This window comes from Osmerus mordax, chromosome 1 (genome assembly GCF_038355195.1).
Source record: "Osmerus mordax isolate fOsmMor3 chromosome 1, fOsmMor3.pri, whole genome shotgun sequence".
Lineage (NCBI taxonomy): Eukaryota > Metazoa > Chordata > Actinopteri > Osmeriformes > Osmeridae > Osmerus > Osmerus mordax.
Genome location: NC_090050.1, coordinates 8,677,057 through 8,695,400, shown reverse-complemented (window position 1 = coordinate 8,695,400; position 18,344 = coordinate 8,677,057). Strand labels below are relative to the sequence as shown.

At 41.0% G+C, this 18,344-nt stretch overlaps 1 protein-coding gene across 1 annotated transcript; it reads right to left on the bottom strand.

Moving 5' to 3' along the window:
• Nucleotides 1-2,877: 2,877 nt before the first annotated feature.
• On the bottom strand, nucleotides 2,878-16,408 carry tgm2b (transglutaminase 2b). Its single transcript, XM_067233356.1, has 13 exons — nucleotides 16,363-16,408; nucleotides 13,388-13,567; nucleotides 11,639-11,857; nucleotides 11,170-11,288; nucleotides 10,442-10,570; nucleotides 9,499-9,676; nucleotides 9,077-9,212; nucleotides 8,750-8,853; nucleotides 8,407-8,646; nucleotides 8,005-8,283; nucleotides 7,421-7,581; nucleotides 5,696-5,832; nucleotides 2,878-4,268 (listed from the first exon to the last, which is right to left on the bottom strand). The coding sequence occupies exons 1-13, from the start codon at nucleotides 16,370-16,372 to the stop codon at nucleotides 4,118-4,120; spliced, it is 2,043 nt and encodes a 680-aa protein (XP_067089457.1). The 5' UTR covers nucleotides 16,373-16,408; the 3' UTR covers nucleotides 2,878-4,117.
• Between the last annotated feature and the right edge of the window lie 1,936 nt (nucleotides 16,409-18,344).

The following is an 18,344-nucleotide window of genomic DNA, read 5'->3' as shown; positions in this document are numbered from 1 at the left end:
AAAGACACTGAGGCGTCCATGCTGTTCCGATTCAGTTGGATCTGAAAAGGCAGTGTGTTCTTGTAAAAGAGTAGAGTTCTTGAAAGGCATGTTAGGGAGTTATGTGCTACAGTGTTACTGTCTTGTTCACTGTGAAACAGGTTGAAAAGGTTCTGCAGAAGTTGTATGACTCATCCGCAATAGTTTATGCATGTAGCTTTCTGCTCATGCCACAGTGCTAAAACAACTTCGAATATTTCGTATTTTCAACATAGTCAATAGATTAAATTATGGCTGCAGGATATTCTTTGATTCTAAACACTAAATACTCAAAAGTAAACCTGAGCAATCTTCCAGTGATCTGGTAAAGATTCGAATCCTCTGAGATTTTTACACAGAGTAACCATGTATAAGTGGACAATATTGCAAATGAACCCTGTGAAGGACTTGTGTCACACTCACTTCTCATCACAGTTTTAGGACCTGACACTTCTCACCTCTTCCTTTAACTCCACATCAATAATGGTAATAATGTTCAATAGCATACAGGAAGGGAGGTTGATGTCCAAACGCTCCAACCTACCGTAGTCTAGATGGATCTGAAGTTTGTGTGTGCGGGGGTGGTGGTGGGGCGTTATGATTCAAGGGGCTTCAACTCTCCCCCTAGTCATTGTCCACATGGGTTAAATACAGAATTGAAATCTTAGTCAAAGTATCTTGGTGACCACCACTGTGTCTGAACATTGCTGCTCAGTGCAACGTCAAGTACAACAAGTTGGAGGAAGGCAGTGCACCCCCCCCCCCCCCCCAAGCCATTTACAAATCAAAGGTAAGAACATACTTTCTGCACACAACCTGCAACTAACTTAACTGTTTTCTCAAATTTACAACACAGACACACTTCTTGTCAGTAAAATAATACTGAACCACAGTATCTGAGAGTAGAAGCTGAAAGTAGGTATGTAGTGTTACACTGCTGCCACCTATAGTCCTGTCAAGGATGTCTTAAGAACTTGCACAAGTCTTTCTGAACCAGCAGAGGTCCCCCATAGACAATCCATCATTGGATTCAGCACTAAAAAGAAAAATGTAACAGTCAATTACTTTGCAGTGATTACTGATCTATCAGTATTGGGAATGTGAAATAATGTACTGCTATGGCTACAGCCAATCCTGTCACCTCAGATCAGTGGTTTATCAAACGAAGGAAGGAAGGTGATCAGTGGGTTGTTATCCTCTTCAACAAACACACACAAAGAGGCCCTCATCACGGTCTATGGCTCCTCCTGTACCCTGCAATTTCACACTAGTATGTAATGTCGAACAAGTAACACCAAGCAAATGCCATCTTAGCACAACTAGGTCAGTGTGGTACTTTTCAGCATATCTGCAAATGCCCGGGGGTAGAGAAGAATTGATAATGCAGTTCAGCTGCTGGAAGAGTATCACACTAAAAAAGGACATGCTGAAGGCAAGTAAGCCATCTCACGGCTTTCGTTAAACACTAACACCTGCATTTTTTCTTACAAAGTATGTATCCAAACAATGGATCTGGCTTTACAACTACATCATTGACTTTCTCCGTAATACAAAGGTAAATCGACCCAGTTCCAAAGAACCAGATTGAATGAGAGACCATATGCAACCATAAGGAGAAACCTTGCATCCATGTGTTTAGAATGCATTTGTTCATTTCCCCCCCGTGGATTTAATTTACTGCAGCTGCGAAAGTGGAATGTGTTGGTTAGCGAATCACTCACATGGTTTGGAGTTATTCAATTTAACAGGCTGGGCTTTGGAATATGGAAGAATGCCTGTACACCTCACCATACTAGTGTGTACACAACCACTACAAACTACAATATTACCAGTATCAAGAGCCCCCAGGTAAATTAATCTACTGTAGTTATATTTCTTTGAAATAATTATATTATGATACAACCTAGCAAAACCATCTGTTCACTGGGTGTAGTGTTCTGTTCAGAACGAGTGCTTGGTGTATTTAGAATGACGTTGAGTTTAACTTAGAGCAAAAGCTGATCATATATGTACAGTTTCTTTCTTATAGATATCTTGGGTGTAGCATACCGCAAACAGCCACAACATGGACAATAACGATTTTTTTTTATCATAGGACCCTCATCTATACATTTACATTTAGCAGACGCTCTTATCCAGGGCGACTTACAGTAAGTACAGGGACATTCCCCCCGAAGCAAGTAGGGTGAAGTGCCTTGCCCAAGGACACAACGTCATTTGACGCGGCCTGGAATCGAACCAACAACCATCTGATTAATAGCCCGATTCCCTAACCGCTCAGCCATCTGACCACCCTATCTATAGACTCCACATCTATAGATATGTGATGACGGTTTTTGGTGTGAATGCTGCCACCATAAAACCACTGACTAGTGGATCCTGTTGACAGAAGACAGAATATCTTTGACTTTCGTATTACTAATAGATTTATCCACCAAGGGCAGGTAGTGACTGCAATGTTAGACATTTTCCTCATGAACATACATGTTCCATAAATTCTTGTGATGTACTAATAACAGACAGACTCACTTCCTCCGGGGCTGTGTCTCACTAGTTTCTACCTGTGCTAGGCCATTTCACTTCAGTTGTAAAAATATATCATCACCTACTGCCAAAATCTTACCTCACTCACAGGGATCATTCACTATTTGTTATTCTTAATTGTCAAGAATGTTGAATGGGAAACTTATGACAATTTCTCTTGACAGAAGTTCATAGTATGCACAAATGATAACAACCTCTATTTTGTTGCAATGCCAAACTACTGTCTTTGATACAGTAATTGCATTGGTATGGATGGAAATATAGCTGAAAGCCAAAAACATTTTATTGCAAAGACAATTTGTAAGTATAAAACATTTTAATGTTCTTAGTTTCCAAAATATGAAAGAAGTAAAACATGAACATGAGGGATACTTTGTCATAAAAAAAAATACTTGGGTGAATACATGGATTTAAGTACAAAACTATACACAAATACATAAATCTATAAGAAAAACATTTTGGGTTATGTATCTATTAAAAACTGTTGGTAGTCTTCAGTGTTGTCACAGTTACTTTGAAAAAATAATCTGATTACTCCTTTAATAAGTAACTTAGTTACTTTACAGATCACTTGATTTTAAAAGTAGCTAAGTTAGATTACAAGTTACTTTATTAGTTACATTCAGCAGCTGCTGACAACACCCCCGCCGCCTCAACATATAAATGATAACCGGTTTTGCCAACACTCACTTTATTAGAAGTGCATTTTTAACAGTAAAGTACACAACAACAATGTAAAAATGCATCTCCTGACATGTTGTTTGTTGATGTTCATGTTGATCATATAGACAATTTTCTTTTGAAATGTTGACCTAAGAACGCACTTGGAAAAACGACTCAAGTCGTAAGCCCCGAGTACAGTAAATCTGAGATCATTTGCGAACCATTACTTTTAGAAAAAACATGGATTTAGTTGCATTTGTTCATGTAATAGTTTATTAATCTTATTTGCCTTTCTTATTTGTCATATATAATCAAATCGAGAGGGCACCGGAGCAAAGGGGCTTGAGGAAAGTGGCGACTCAGAGTCACTGGGAGGGAGTGGTAGGTCTATGTGAAATGCTGAAAACGTGACTTAATTGTCGCATAGGCTACATGACTTCACTCCCAGAGATGCAAGAAGAAATCAAATATATATTTTACTATTAATGACAAAATAGTAATGCACAGTGACTTGGACAAGTAACTTTAATCTGATTACTGGTTTGGAAATAGTAACGCGTTAAGATTACTCATTACTGAAAAAAGTAGTCAGATTAGAGTAACGCGTTACAGGCATCACTGGTAGTCTCTGCCAACAAGAAAGCATAATGTTTTGTGTATGTTCAGGCTATATTGCAGTACATGTACTATATTCCATATCAAAATGTAAAAAAACAACTCTGCCATGTAGTAATTCATTTTACAATAGGCCTTGTCATATCATAGCCTTGTCATATCATAGCCTAAATGTCTATCATTTCCTATGCACTTTTTGTAAAGTTCTTTCTTGTAAGTCGCTTTGGATAAAAGCGTCTGCTAAATGAATAAATGTCATGGAAATGTAAACCGAAGCCTACTTTCCAATGATAACGTTCCTGTAGCCTTTGACGTGACACAGTCTGTTGCTGTCAAAGTCCACCACCAGTTTCCTCAGTCCCGAGTGGGTGGGCGTGAAGTAGATTTTGACTTTGGCATCCTGCCCGGGTCCCACGGCAGAGTCCAGTCTGGTGGGAGAGGTAAATATTTATACATATCATTGATTACACACTTTATCAAACTTTATTGGCCGCAGATGTTTAGACTGTGGTTCTTCAACTCCATCTGAAGTTTGGTTTCCTGAAATAAGTGAGAAGCCACATCCAGGAAAGTTCTTGTTCGCTCTTTGGGGCATTTTTTCATCACTGATTACAGGTAGTCCCTTTTAAACACACGCTTCAATTCTGTCATGGCTATGGCTGCAGCCATGCCCTTGTGTTTCCCTTGTGTTGATCTTTTCTCTTGTGTTTCGTGCTTTCCGGGTTCCTGTTTTCCCCTGTCTGTCCCTGTCTGTCTGTCTGTCTGTGTGAGTGTGTGTGTGTGTGTGTGTACTGTATGTATGTGAGCGTAATTCCAAACTCCACTTGTCCCAGACCACATCTCCCACTCCACCTGTTCACCACACACCCCTGTGGCACCCTGCAGTATACCTACTGCAGCTCTCAACCTAATGACCACCAGATCATTGTAACTCGTGTATTAGTCAGTACTAATAGTTAACTGCTGTTATACAGTATAACATTTGCATGCCTGTCTGACCTACCCTCCTACCTGGTTTGCCTGTCTGCCCTGTGTGACTTGCCCACCCAGCCCGTTCCTCCTGCCTTGTCTGCCTGTCCACTACACCTCCATCCATCCATTGAAAACCCCTTCATTTGATTCCTTCGTCCTGTGTTGGGTTTTGTATGTATTTGTATTCATGAATTGGGTTATTCTGTACCTATTCTAATGAAACAGGCCAGCTGTGAGAGAAAATTCATAGAAAGATAGAGAAGTACATTTGTATGCTTTCCCCAAATGTTTTCATTGAGTTCATAGCATTTATCATTTTCATTGATGTTTATCGGTGTTTATCATTTATCAAATGTACACCATCTATCATTGAGTTATTGAGAAATCTCCTTTATATAATTGTTTTATATATTTAACATGTCAGGAGTAGTTATACAATTTTTAAGGCAACAATCTTCAATCTCTGCATGAACCCATGGTTCCCATGAACTACCATTTCTACTTAATGAACTAAGTTGACTGGAATGCCACATTCTGCCAGACTATGTAGGGGTTGGGTGGTGATCCAAACTCTTTATCATTGAATTAATATATCTAGAAAAATGAAGTTTTATGTTCTTTTCAATGCTTGATAGCTTGCACAAAATATTATCAGTGCCAGCTTGTTTGAGATGTGAATTGCCGTTTTATTTAGACAGCCTTTTACGGAGGCTGAAGTAAAATCTTTTCTTTGTATACAATTCATTGTTGGTTGTTTAAAATGTACTAAACAGATGTTTATCTTAAGTTTATCTGTTCCTCTGCCCAGCCTTTGCTTTTTAAATCAGTGTTGTCACTCCAAATAAAGTGCTTTTTTTTTGTAACACAGGGCGACCTCTCCTACCTCTCAGTCAGAGAACGTCCTCCTGTCAGGTTGGCTCCCTCGATGCTGAAGCAGCAGCTCTCCAGTGCTTCTGGCAGAGGGTTCTGCAGGGTGATCTCGGCTGCCAACTTCCGGTTCTCTTTGGGTTCTCCAAGAATCTGTCGAACAGGAAAATGTCTTGAAGCCAACGTAAACTCGTCCCTTTTTGATACCTTGAACCCCCTTCAGTTCGCATTCCGCCCCGGTAAATCTACGGATGACGCCATCGCCCGGGCAGTGCACACCGCTCTCTCCCACCTGGATAAGGGTGACGTGTGTGAGGATGCTGTTTTGATAGAGATTACAGTTTAGAGATGACACTTGATAAATATTACAGTTTAGCAGGCAACATCAAGTGTGCCTGGTAAACTCATGGTCTCGCACTACCCTTTGCAACTGGATCCTGTACTGTCTGACAGGCAGACCCCAGGTAGTGAAAATGGGTAACCTCTCCTACTCTGCACTGACCCTGAGCACCGGAGCTCCTCAAGGCTGCGTACTCAGTCCCCTCCAGTGAGCCTTGTCCACGCACGACAGTCTGGCCACGCGCAGCTCCGACGTCATTCTAAAGCTTGCAGACAACACCGCCATCCTGGGCCTCATCTCTACCAATAATGAGACTTTCTAATCTACAGAGAGGTCAACGTCAGCTGAGGTGAAGAGAGTCTCCTGTTTCAAGTTCAAGTTCCTCAGTGTGTATATATCAATGATGACCTATCCTGGTCCAGGCAGTCGGACGCGGGAGGAAAAACTGCCCAAAGATGCCTTTACTTCTTCTTCAGAAGTTTGGCATGGCAGGGTCTGCAAAACTCTCCGCCACTTCTACAGGGGCACCATTGAAAGCATTCTTACTGACTGCATCACTTCCTGGTAAGGCAGCTGCTCTGCATCATTGCATCATTGGCTGCCAACTCTCCTCCATGCAAGGCACACACGATGCATGAGAAAGACCAGAAAGTAATAAAAGATACCAAGCCTGTGGACTGTTCTAGCTGCTGCCATCTGGAAGACGGTACCGGAGCATAAAGGAACTGACTAACAGATGCACAACATTTATTCCCCCCAGGCTATCAGGCTGCGCTAACCCTAATCCCATTCAACAAACATATCCATCGGCACTCAATACTTCTGCTTTATATTTATATACTTTTTTGGATGCAAGTGTATTTTTGTTGCTAGTGTTTATTTGTTTGACCTGTGTTGAACTGTGCACATGATAAACAAGCCACTTTTGACTTTTGATACGCAGATACGAGTTTTGGTGTGAGAGAGGCTTCTCTCCTTCTGAGGTCATTAAGTCATGCCAGGGATTTCACCTCAGTACACTTATAGAAAATGGTCTCAATTGTTCAGAGGAACAGGCTTCAATGAGTGATGATGACACTGACAGGTATACCCTTTTAAAAGTCCAAACATGCATATCACCTGCTGTGCCTTGTAAGGAAACATTCTGTGGAAACTATATTTGAAATGTTTATATATATAAGGTGTGACAGTAGGCTTAAGCTAATTCTATGGTTGGCTTGTCATGAGAAGACATGGAGACGCTGGGAAAAGCTCAGCTACCCCGCAGCACTGTGTGATTGTCACTTGGTTTCGGGCCTCTTGGAGATGAATCTCCTACCAGTAGACACTGAGGCATGCTTTGCAGAAAGGGCACGTCTGTATGACTTCCCAGATGTGTGTGTGTTTGTCTCTTTGACTTACTCGGACTTTGATCTCAGGGTTATCCAGAACAATGTTCCTCACTGCCATCACTGCTTCTCTGGTGCTGTAGTCTACGAGAAGGGCTGCCAGACGAATTAGGTTGTCCTGAGTGAGTGCATCTTTGTACTTGGAGTAGTTCAGCCGCAGAGGAACTCTCCTCTCTGGAACAAGACAGTGGATAAGACACAATGCGAATTTATTATGTGAATACATATATAACACAGACAGACACACATGCACAGACCCACACACAAGTTTGCATGGTTATTCATGTGGGAGCTTCAAGGTCAGTTCCATTCATTTTCCTTAACCCCGAATCTTAACCATAACCCTGTCCTTAACCCTATCCTTAACCCCATATTATAACCTAAATCCTAAACCTAACCCTAACACCTATCCCTAAAACGTTCCCTAACCCCAAACCTTAATGTACTGATGAATTCAAACACTGATCCTAAACCCCCTAGAAATAGCATTAGAACTTGTGAAGACCAAGACAATGCCCCCACAAGTTCCCATTTTCCTTGTTTTACTATTCTTGAGAATAGTTAAACAAGACCAAACCCACACACACTCACACTTACCTCCTCCTGGTGACAGCTTGACATTAATTAAGTTTTTGTATCCGCAGGTTTCGCCCAGAATTCCATTGTAGGATACAGCTCTGGAGCCAAACACAAGACGGCACTCCTTATCGACAGACGAGTTGTTGGTAACCAAAGCGATCACGTCAAAGTCGCAACCCTTTAACATGCTCTCGGTGACCTTGATGGTGACGTGCAGGCCTTCATACTGTCCTTGCTGCGTCAGAAGTTTGTTCTGATGGTCGGCTTTCTTGAAGGCTTCCCTCTCCTCCTCAGATCCTGGAGGTGAATCAGAGGTCCTCAGTCACTCTCTATGTCTCAGGCCATACAGTACTGTCATATTACATTTCAAATTACATGTTGTGGAACATGTTTTTGAATCAATGACACAATGCCTCGTACCTTCAGGATATTTGTACAGATGTGTGATGTCCTCCCTCCTGTCGCTCCCCACGCTCTTTGTGCTGATCTTCTGACCGACCTGAGAGGAGCCAATGATCTTCTCTATGCTGCCGTCTTTTTTCTTCATGAAGGTGAGAATGTCAGCATTGACCTCCGCGAACACAAAGGGGCCATCGTATTTGAAGGTGAGCTCGCCTTCCTTTATTGCTTTTAGCGGGACCGGGCCACAACAGTAAACCCCTAAGAAAAGGAACAGGACATGAAAGGGAAGAGTTGTGTTTTTCTTCTTCTAAATTGGTGCCTTCTTTAAACTGTTCTGTTCAAGTCTCCTTTCAAAGCTTACCTTCACTTTTTTCTTGAGGAGTAGGGTCACTTGCCTGCCAGCCATCGAAGCCTGGCTTGAGGTCTGGTCTGGTCATCCAGCTCTCAACCCAGCAGTGGTAGTTCCTAAATACACAAAACCAGAGATAAACTTTCATCAGTTCCAGATGGCTAAAGTAAATTACTCTGTTCAACATCTAGACTTTCTTCATGGTAGACAACCATTTCCTATTCCTAACTATTTCTCTGGCACACCTGGCTAGTCATTCATCACTGCTAGAGTAGAGGTTAAAGGAGACATTTTTTTAGGAATCCACACAGTTTTTTTAGGAATCCATTTTGTTCTCACCAAATCATGTCTCTGGACTTCTGGATAGGCTGTCCATCTTCATCCACATATCGCTCAATCACAAGGTTGCTGTTGGTGTCATGAGCTGACAAATAGTTGGTGATTACTCGGCAGGGGATACCTAGGGCTCTGAAAACTGTTGATTGGAAAATAAAAAATGCAGAAAGAATTATGTACAGTGAATAATTTATTTGTGGAAAGAAACAACCCATCTCTAAATTGATAGTATTTGAATTAATCATGAAACCAGACATGGGTTCCAAAGATTGATCATCATTGTATTTGAAAGTAAATGAGTTGTGTTTGCCTCACAGTTTGCATTCATGCTTTGAGTGGGTGGACCGAAACGTTGACAACCTAAATGGTTAGTCACATACTGTACAGTAAGATTTTAAAAAGCCGACCCACAATGACATGTTTACCTGAGCAAGCCACAGCCGCAAAAACCCAACACTGGCCGTAACGTACAGGCTGGCAGGCGCTGGTGTCCCAGTTCCTGAGGATTTCCACACTGCCCTTCCAGGACATGGGGCTCACCCCTCCATCATAGTCATCAGTCCATCTCCCCAGGAGGACCCCTTTGTCGTCATTGCAGTTCACCTGAATGATCCAGACGAGGAAAGTCAACAGCATTCTCCCTCCTGTGGTTCGGTTTTATGACTGAATGTGATGCTGTTTGGGATTCCCAGGGGCAAAGCGTCGACTTTATATTATCAGAAAGTCCAAAATAATATTGCAGGCGACATTTTACATTGAGATGACGTTAACTACCATGTCAGGACATAGCTATGTTAACAACACTGTTGTTACATTGAAGCTGCTGTGTAGCAAGAGCTGATCCTCATTTCATTTGAGAGTTCTGGCGCTGCAGCAAGATGTGACATGATGTGAGATGTTGGGTGATGAGTGTATTACACATGTTTCCTATAGGTGCGGTAGACACAGTTCACAATCACAGTTCAGCGTTTTTCCCCCAATTTAAACTTGGTACAGGGGAAGGTGGGCTTTCCAGAGGTAAGTGAATGTTTACCATGATTTTGTTTTGGAAATACAACCTTCAACTGCTCCTTTGCAATATCCATTTACCCCCTATATCCCTCTTCATACTGTGCCATTTAAAGAAATGACCATTCTTTAGTACATACAATGATTTTACTATAGGTAAAGCTACATTATGTTGTTACGTGGTAGTTAAAGTTATCTCCATCTAGTGTTGACAGATTGCTAGTTATCTCAGTTTACGTTCCCAAATGATCCACTGTAATACTGTCCTTAAATAACTTCCCTGCTGCCCTCCCCAGAAGGACATCCATTTACTGCAACCCAGCACAGACATATTAGGAAACAACTTCTGTTGTTTCTCACCATGGCACTCAGCACTCTAGAGACGTAGATGGGGTTTCTCCTGCCCGAGCTGTCTTTGCCTGGATTACGGACGTATTTAGGGTTCATATCCAGAATTCTGAGACAGGCGTCCAGAATCCCTGACTCAAACTGCAAAAGCAGGCAAAACACAGTACAATTTGATTTCATAATGTTTATCCACGTTTTATGAAAAACACATGACAGACACATGAAATGAGGAAAAGAAGAAATGATACAAACTGTTTCCCCAGGATACCATTTGGAATAACAACAGGTGCTTTAAATATATATATTAGTCACATGCTGTGCATGCACTCACTGCAACTAATGTAACAATTGAATAGGCCAACTGAAATGGATCAGCCAATTACATAAGATTAAAGTCTCTGAAACTAATTATCGTTGAGGTCAGTAACACATTAGACCCACTGAGCCTCCAACATTTATTTTCCAAGTCACACTCACTGCCATTCCATTTGAACCCACATCACATTTTAAGTGCGTGAAGGCCCTGACATTTGTATGAACTTAGTTTAGGTTCAGAAACAAAAGTACTTTAAACTGTTTATACAGTCACATCATATCATGTGAGATAAAACAGCCCTTATTGAGATAAAGCTTAATCTAAATTCAAAAGCTAAATCTATATTACCACAGTGGCAGAAAGCAGGGTTTTTTCTCCACAAGGAGGAGGTTTATACCAATAAGAGCTGTGTTGGTTTTGGTACCTGGCCAAAGTTCCAAGGTGTAGGAATAGGATATTTGAAACTGCCTCTAAAGATGATTCCATCCTGAGATAAGACATACTCGTTCAGTTGTTCCTCACTCTCCATGTGAACCACATCCTCTGTTGTCAAGAGACATAAAAAACAAAACAATGGTTAAGAACTGCATGTACCAAGTCCTCTATGGAAAAGTATAACCTTCCAAATGTTCCAAATGGCACCTGTGCTATGCCAAAACTAAAGATGCCAAAAATCATGAATCATGAAGTTTATATCTCCAAAGGAATATGCATGATGCAATTTCTTAGTTTCAAAAATACCTATTAATCACTATAATTTATTTGGCAACTTTTTTCACTTTGAGCCTTCTGAAGCTTAAAACTATTTCGAAGACTCCCTCTTGCATTCCACAGGTTAAAGATAAGCTTGCAAAAAGACAACTGGACCCATTCGTTGACAGCTGTTTACCAACCTGAGCACCAGGGATTAAAGAGCAAGATGAACTCGATGCGCCCAGATCCTCCCAGGGTCAAGATGTAGCGCCCAATGGGCGCATCCGCGGGGGAACAGATGGAAAGAGCCACCGTATCCCCAGGGGGACTGCTGACGGCTGCGCTCCAGCGTGAGGTGTCGATGGTCTCAGACAGATCGAAGGAGGCCCGTGTGCCATACTGATCATGGGGTTGGGGGCCTGGAGGCAGATAGGAAGGAGAGATGTAGGAGAAGGAGGAATGTTGATGCAAGCAGATAGGGAAAACATTAGGAAAACTGGTTGATATATTTTGACCAGACAAAATGACGAAAAATATTCCCACAGGGTTCCTTAATCGCTCCCAATTTTTGTCACACATCTAGATTTAGTCAGGACAGAAGATTCTGTGACCTCTTTAACCATATGAGCTGGGAACTAAAGCTTCTCCTTCTGGGGCCTAATACTACATGCAATGACATTCCAGTGTCCATTGGAATGTTGCCAAAGGTTCATGTCTTTCCCTTTTCACAAGCTGAATCAAATAAGGGTCACACAGCACACCATTGGCCATTCTAATAGTTCATGGCTTTGTACTCCAAATAGCTAGAAATTTGTTTTGTGTTATATTGAATATTGCTATCTTAGTGGGACACATTTCAGTGTTGAGCCCTCTATTTCCTGTATTTGACTGAAGAATAGAAGCTGTGCAAGCCTGGATAATGCTCTAGACAACGGCCCCACCCTTCACATAACACAACATTAAAGGAATCTGTCCAAATGAAAATGTATTTTCCACACTTTTTTCCTGAAAAGTCAGGGCACAAATACTTTAAAGACAACATTTGAGGCTTCTAAAACAGGACAAATGTCAAATAACCCAGAATCTTTGTTTTCTTAGGCCTTGTGAAATAAGACATTGTTTTCTCGAGTTTAGGTGATGAAAATGGACTGGTAAGGAGTAAGGGAACAGGGGTTAAAGGAAGAGCAATGTAGAGTCTCAGAGTTCCCAACTTCCTCTGAAACAGTGGCAGAGGTCACTAAGATTTGGATCGAGTTACTTCAGCTTCCTTTTCCTTACAACAACACAATGCTCTCAAGCCTCATCAAAGGTACATGGTTCTTTCCCTATCAGCCTTAATATCACAATGGGCATGGTGGAAAACTCACAATGAACTCCATTAAGGCGTTTCCAAATCCCTCTTTCTATGTCCTTGACACTGTTTTACTTCCATGAGCCAGGTTGCTTGGTCTTGACAAATTACCTCAGTGAATTGTGAAGGCCTTTTCCATATTAGGAGGTACTTTAAAGCTGCAATAAAATCAATTCAAAGTTGATAAACAACGTCTTGTCTGAACTTCCATGCTTTCCCCCTGCTCGAGTTTGATTGAAAGTGGTTTCTCAAAATAAGCCGATGAGAATGGCCCACCTTGCTGAAGGTGATTGACTAGAACAGGGTTGCTGGAACACAATTGGCTGGAAAGATAGCAGACCTCTGGGATGGTGGGCTGTTAGGGAGTCAGTTGGCTGAGCGGTGAGGGAGTCGGGATAGTAATCCGAAGGTTGCCAGTTCGATTCCCGGTCATGCCAACTGACGTTGTGTCCTTGGGCAAGGCACTTCACCCTACTTGCCTCGGGGGAATGTCCCTGTACTTACTGTAAGTCGCTCTGGATAAGAGCGTCTGCTAAATGACTAAATGTAAATGTAAATGTTACATTCAGACACATCCATGTCTTCTACAACATAATACCTGTCTCAACAAGGAGGCTGAGACTGCTGGCACCGGGCTGGTAGACCCCAGAGCGCAGGTAGAGGTTGATGGTGAACGTCTGTCCCCTCCTCACGATGAGACGATCAAAGCCATTGAGGTTGGTGCGGTGGTCCGTGTTGTTGAACTCGCATTCCAAGTCCCAACGGGCAATGTCCAAAGCTAAGGGCAATAAAGAGAGGACCAGATGAAGTGAACTCAGCGATTGTGGTTGTTTTATGTGTGGTGACACTGGTCTTTCAGGGTAGTAAAGGTATGCAATGACCCCCACCCAACATAACCTAAATATAGCTTTCCTCGCTCGTCAAGTTAGACCCCTAGCTACTAAGGTGAAATAAAACACATTCCAATTCCAGTATTGCAATGGTTTCTTCTAGCTTCTAGATCTTGCTGTGATGCATGTGTTTTTTAATGCTATTCAATGTCTATGTACTCAGCTTTCACAGCAAGACTGCTATGACCCAAGTTCAAGTTCATTCAAGTTTCAAGTTCCAGTTTCATTTATTTGTGGTATATTAAAATCTATAGTTTGTTACTTTAATATTGAGTAAAACCATACTCATGCATATGGTATTACATTGTGTGCATTTCAAATAATCTTGTAAAGTGTTACCAGACATCTGTAGCCTCCTGCAAATCGTGACTGAAAATCCTAGAAACTGAATTGCTTTACTGCTATAGCCTATGCGGACGTAAGCAAATGTCACACCTACTCATTGCGACACAAACGTGAACCCTTTCATGGTTTTATGAATGGATTCCACAAGGGGGAGAGGCAGACAGTCAACTAGAAGGCATACAAACACATTACAGTGCCTGGCCTTCTCCTCCTGGCTTGGAGTGACTAAAATAATCCCTTCCACAGAAATAAGACGTGAGGCTTTAAAGGGCACGCCAATGTTAACACACACCATCCAGTATTGCTTTTGATTTGCTTGCCTGTACCTAAAGTTGACCCCTTTAACTCTCACCTGTGGGGGGAGGGGGGGATACACATCTCCTGTGTATGATGATGCTTGCTTTTTCATTCTTTGGATTTAGTGGAACATCACTAGCTTATGTTCTAACTATCTAACTAACAAGCTACAATGTCTACATTGTGTTGTACCCCAACCTCTGTTGAGATGAGCTCACAGTTTACTTGAATTCATTAAAGGTTTATTTTATATTAACATGAAAAGCATTGGGTGAGTTGTATTGTACAGCCTTCCTGCAATATATAACATAACTAATGTCCTGTTTTTTTCCCCATTATCTAATAGGGCTTTAGACTACCATGTGCAAAATACTTCATCTGAAATGACATGAGCTGCATGTTTTACCTCTTGGTGCTGAAGATAAGTGTTTTTAAATGGATTCCAAGAGTCATTTGGTGCTTATCTTTCTCAAGAGAGAATGTTGGCAGGATGCCAGTTTTAGCTAACCACAAAGCTGCATGACACATTTTTGTTCTCTCACACACATAAGAGGCTGAAAAGAATTTAAAATCGATCTTTCATTGTTGGAACCTGAAGACCATTAGGCCGACCGATAGCAGATGTGGTAAGTCCAAACTTTTTTCTAATAAGCAAGGCCAATCAAAGTTCAATCAATTAACAAGTATAGGTCAAGTTGTGGCTGTGTTACATCATTTTCTATGGACTCAAATATATATTTGGGGATTTCTCACATAGAGGTATAAAAGTACTGTGTGTGGTAGATTTCATTTTTGTGTCTTACGTGCAGTTAAAGTACATCTGCATTTTACTGCAAGAGTGAAATCACACCAAGAGGGATTCATCTGCTTGTAATGTCGTAAATGAAGGGACGGACAGGTTCAGGTCTGTGTTTGTTTACCGCTCATGGTCCTGTGCAGTTCTGGAACAACTCCCTCAGCCTTGGTAAACACAAACATGTTTTGCTTCCTGTCTGCCAACCATGATTAGCACCACATGAATGACTGGGTTAAAGAAAGCGGGCAAGGAAAGAGAAAACTGCTATAAAATGACGATTACCAGAGGGCGAAAGCAGAACGAAGCAGGTACAGAAAAATCAGGTGAAGTCACAGGAAGAACAAACACACTCAATGTTACCAAACTAACTAGATGATGATACATGACGTCTCTCTGTCTTACTCAGCTGTGAATGGCCAGTGTTTTGCATGGTTTTCACAAAGCCCGCAATATTTGTGTTTTTCCGCCCAACCTGCCTTGAGTGCAGCCATACAGTAATAGAGTAGGCTACTGTGTGCATGTGTAGTGACACATAGTAACAAGGTGACATTTCTTCTCCCTTTTCAAACTGGAAATTTAAAAGGATGCATTACTCCTCTGGATCTTAAGAAGAAGGCATAACAAACGGTACAATTTGAGCTACTCTTTACACCTAGAAAACCCATTAAAGTCCTGTGAAAATAATTCACTTCCCCTCAAACGCCACAGCTATATCAGCTGCAAAGAAGGCATGGTATTGACAACTTCAAGCACTTTCATGATGACATCACACACATTCTCGAGATGCACGATATGATGGAATTAAAATCACACTTAATTTTGGGGGGTCTTCACAAGCACATTATCTCGGAGCATATTTTAGTTGTTAGTCGCATGTCTCTAACTCCCAAGAGTTATGTTAAGTTGACGCAACGTTGTTTCAAACATGCTGGCAGCTGCCAACAGGGGTCGATCAGTTTAACTTTGAGGTTTGTGTTTGTCTTTTTTTATAAAGAATACCGGGCACAGGCCTACTCCTTTTTATGGTTGTGTCACCATTCTTTTTTGTTAAGCATATCAACAACTGATCAAATATTTGAGAACATGTCCAAAGCAAATTAACTTGTACAACAGCAAACAGCGCCATATTAAATAGCTTTTACTAAAATAGACGAAAGGAAATATACAGTATAAACAAGTATTATTGTCGACACACGTTAGAAACGTACATTTAAAATGTATAAAACGTTTAATAAAGATTCCTACCTTGAGTCATTATGTTGTGATGCAGTTCGCAGAGTGTTATGAAGACCAGCCAATCGTTCGCAGTGTTGTGCTTGTGCCTGTGCGTTTGATATTTGTAGAGGCCAGTGTAAGAGGGTCGGACATACACTCCCACCCACACCCCTTTCACCCCCTCCCTTCATTTTCGGGGAAGGGGAGTGTCGACTTGTAGTTTGTAGTTCAACTCTGTGATGACCTGCAGTCATTGAGTCATTCGATACAATCCAAGAGAAGAGCATGCCGATTTATCATAAACCCATGTCGAAACAAGTAATAGCTGGAAATGGCCAGGCAAAATTCAAAATAATTACAAAAGTTAGTTTCTCAATGGGTTTCGTAGGCCTATATGCACGGAAATTATTGTATGCAATGGAAATACTAGTCTTTTTTTAATTCGTTAAAGTTTATACATATTGGGATTATTACCCATTGAGAACCTAACTTCTGTATTATTTTGAACTTTGCCTGGCCATTTCCAGCTATTACTTGTTTCGACATGGGTTTATGATAATATATATATACTTTTTTTTTTCTTTCTTTTTCTTTTACATTACTGGCCCAGATGGAGGGCACTGTGAATCTCTTCAAAGGCATTGAAATAAGTATTTTTAATATGCAAGGCTCCATTTGCTGGAATACATTGTTTTTCTTGAAGCCCACAGTAAGCAAAGTTTCTTCACAAACAAAAAAGACAGAAGACATGAGTCTGGCTATCAGTGTGACATCAGGAAGCAGATCTAATGATTTACAATGAGGTTCTAATTAAGGCCAGATTTCTACTTAAACCCACACAGCTGAAAGACATGCAGTACTGTACTCCCTATTACCCTCTGTCTACAGTTGATGCAGTCCAGAATTTACTTCATATTACAGCAATGGTGAAGTCTACAGGACTTAATTGAATAAATAATTTTTTTTGGAGTAAGGCTTGAAATGACTATTTTAGCCAACAAATCTGAAATAAATAATTAGGCACCACTGGCCAAACCAATGAGATGCAGGCCATCTTTAATTCAGAATCAAGATACAAAGCAAAATACCAAACATGATCAACCTATACATTCTGGAACTATTTTATTATATTTTATGCATTTATTTGAATTAATAATAATTGTCTGATTTATATTCCATTCACATTTCTTATGGCAATAGCCATATTTTTTAATAAGAACCCGTTGGTCACTAAAGATGGATTGTGTTAAACAAATTCTCTCTTGTTGAGCAGTCACCTATCCACATAGGATACACACAATAACAAATCATTAAGCCATAGTTCATCTGAAGATACTGAAGTTTATAGGCATATGTTTCACTTATCTGTTAGTGCTACTGGAAGATATACCCTTTTGCTAGTGTCAACACAAATGTACACTGTAGACAACACATATCTTGAGAAGAATTGTAAAAAAGTTTCAGGCTTTGCCTTATTAGGATGGATTTCAGTTAGCGACTTGGACATTACCGTTGTTTCAAGCTCTCTCGACGTGCGCACAATGTGGGTTGACTATAATCCTGCGTTGTAAAACCTGATTTCAAAACTCCAGTCCATCTGTGCTGTCTGTTTGCTTCTTCAATGCAAAGTCAGAACCAATAACGTTTTTTTAAACCTCAGGTCAAAGTCTACATACATAGGATGACAGAAAGTTACAATTTATGGAACCATCTTGATGTGTTCTAACTCATGGGTCTGACGTTTACAAAATGGAAGTGTCATTAGGTTGGAGAAAAGAAAGGTATTTGACCTGGCAAGGCATTTAATAGACACATTTTTGTTCGGTCAGTGCTGGCATGTGTATGGATCCTATTTGAACATGTCTCCACCAAAGGAATGCCAAGTCAGGAGATTTCCTTCATACGTCCAAATCATCTAAGCTTTGTCTGAGCTAAGGGATCTGCACAGCTGCAGTATCTGATGGACATGACCTGGCCTAGAAATCACAATGAATGGTTTGGTTCAACTGAAA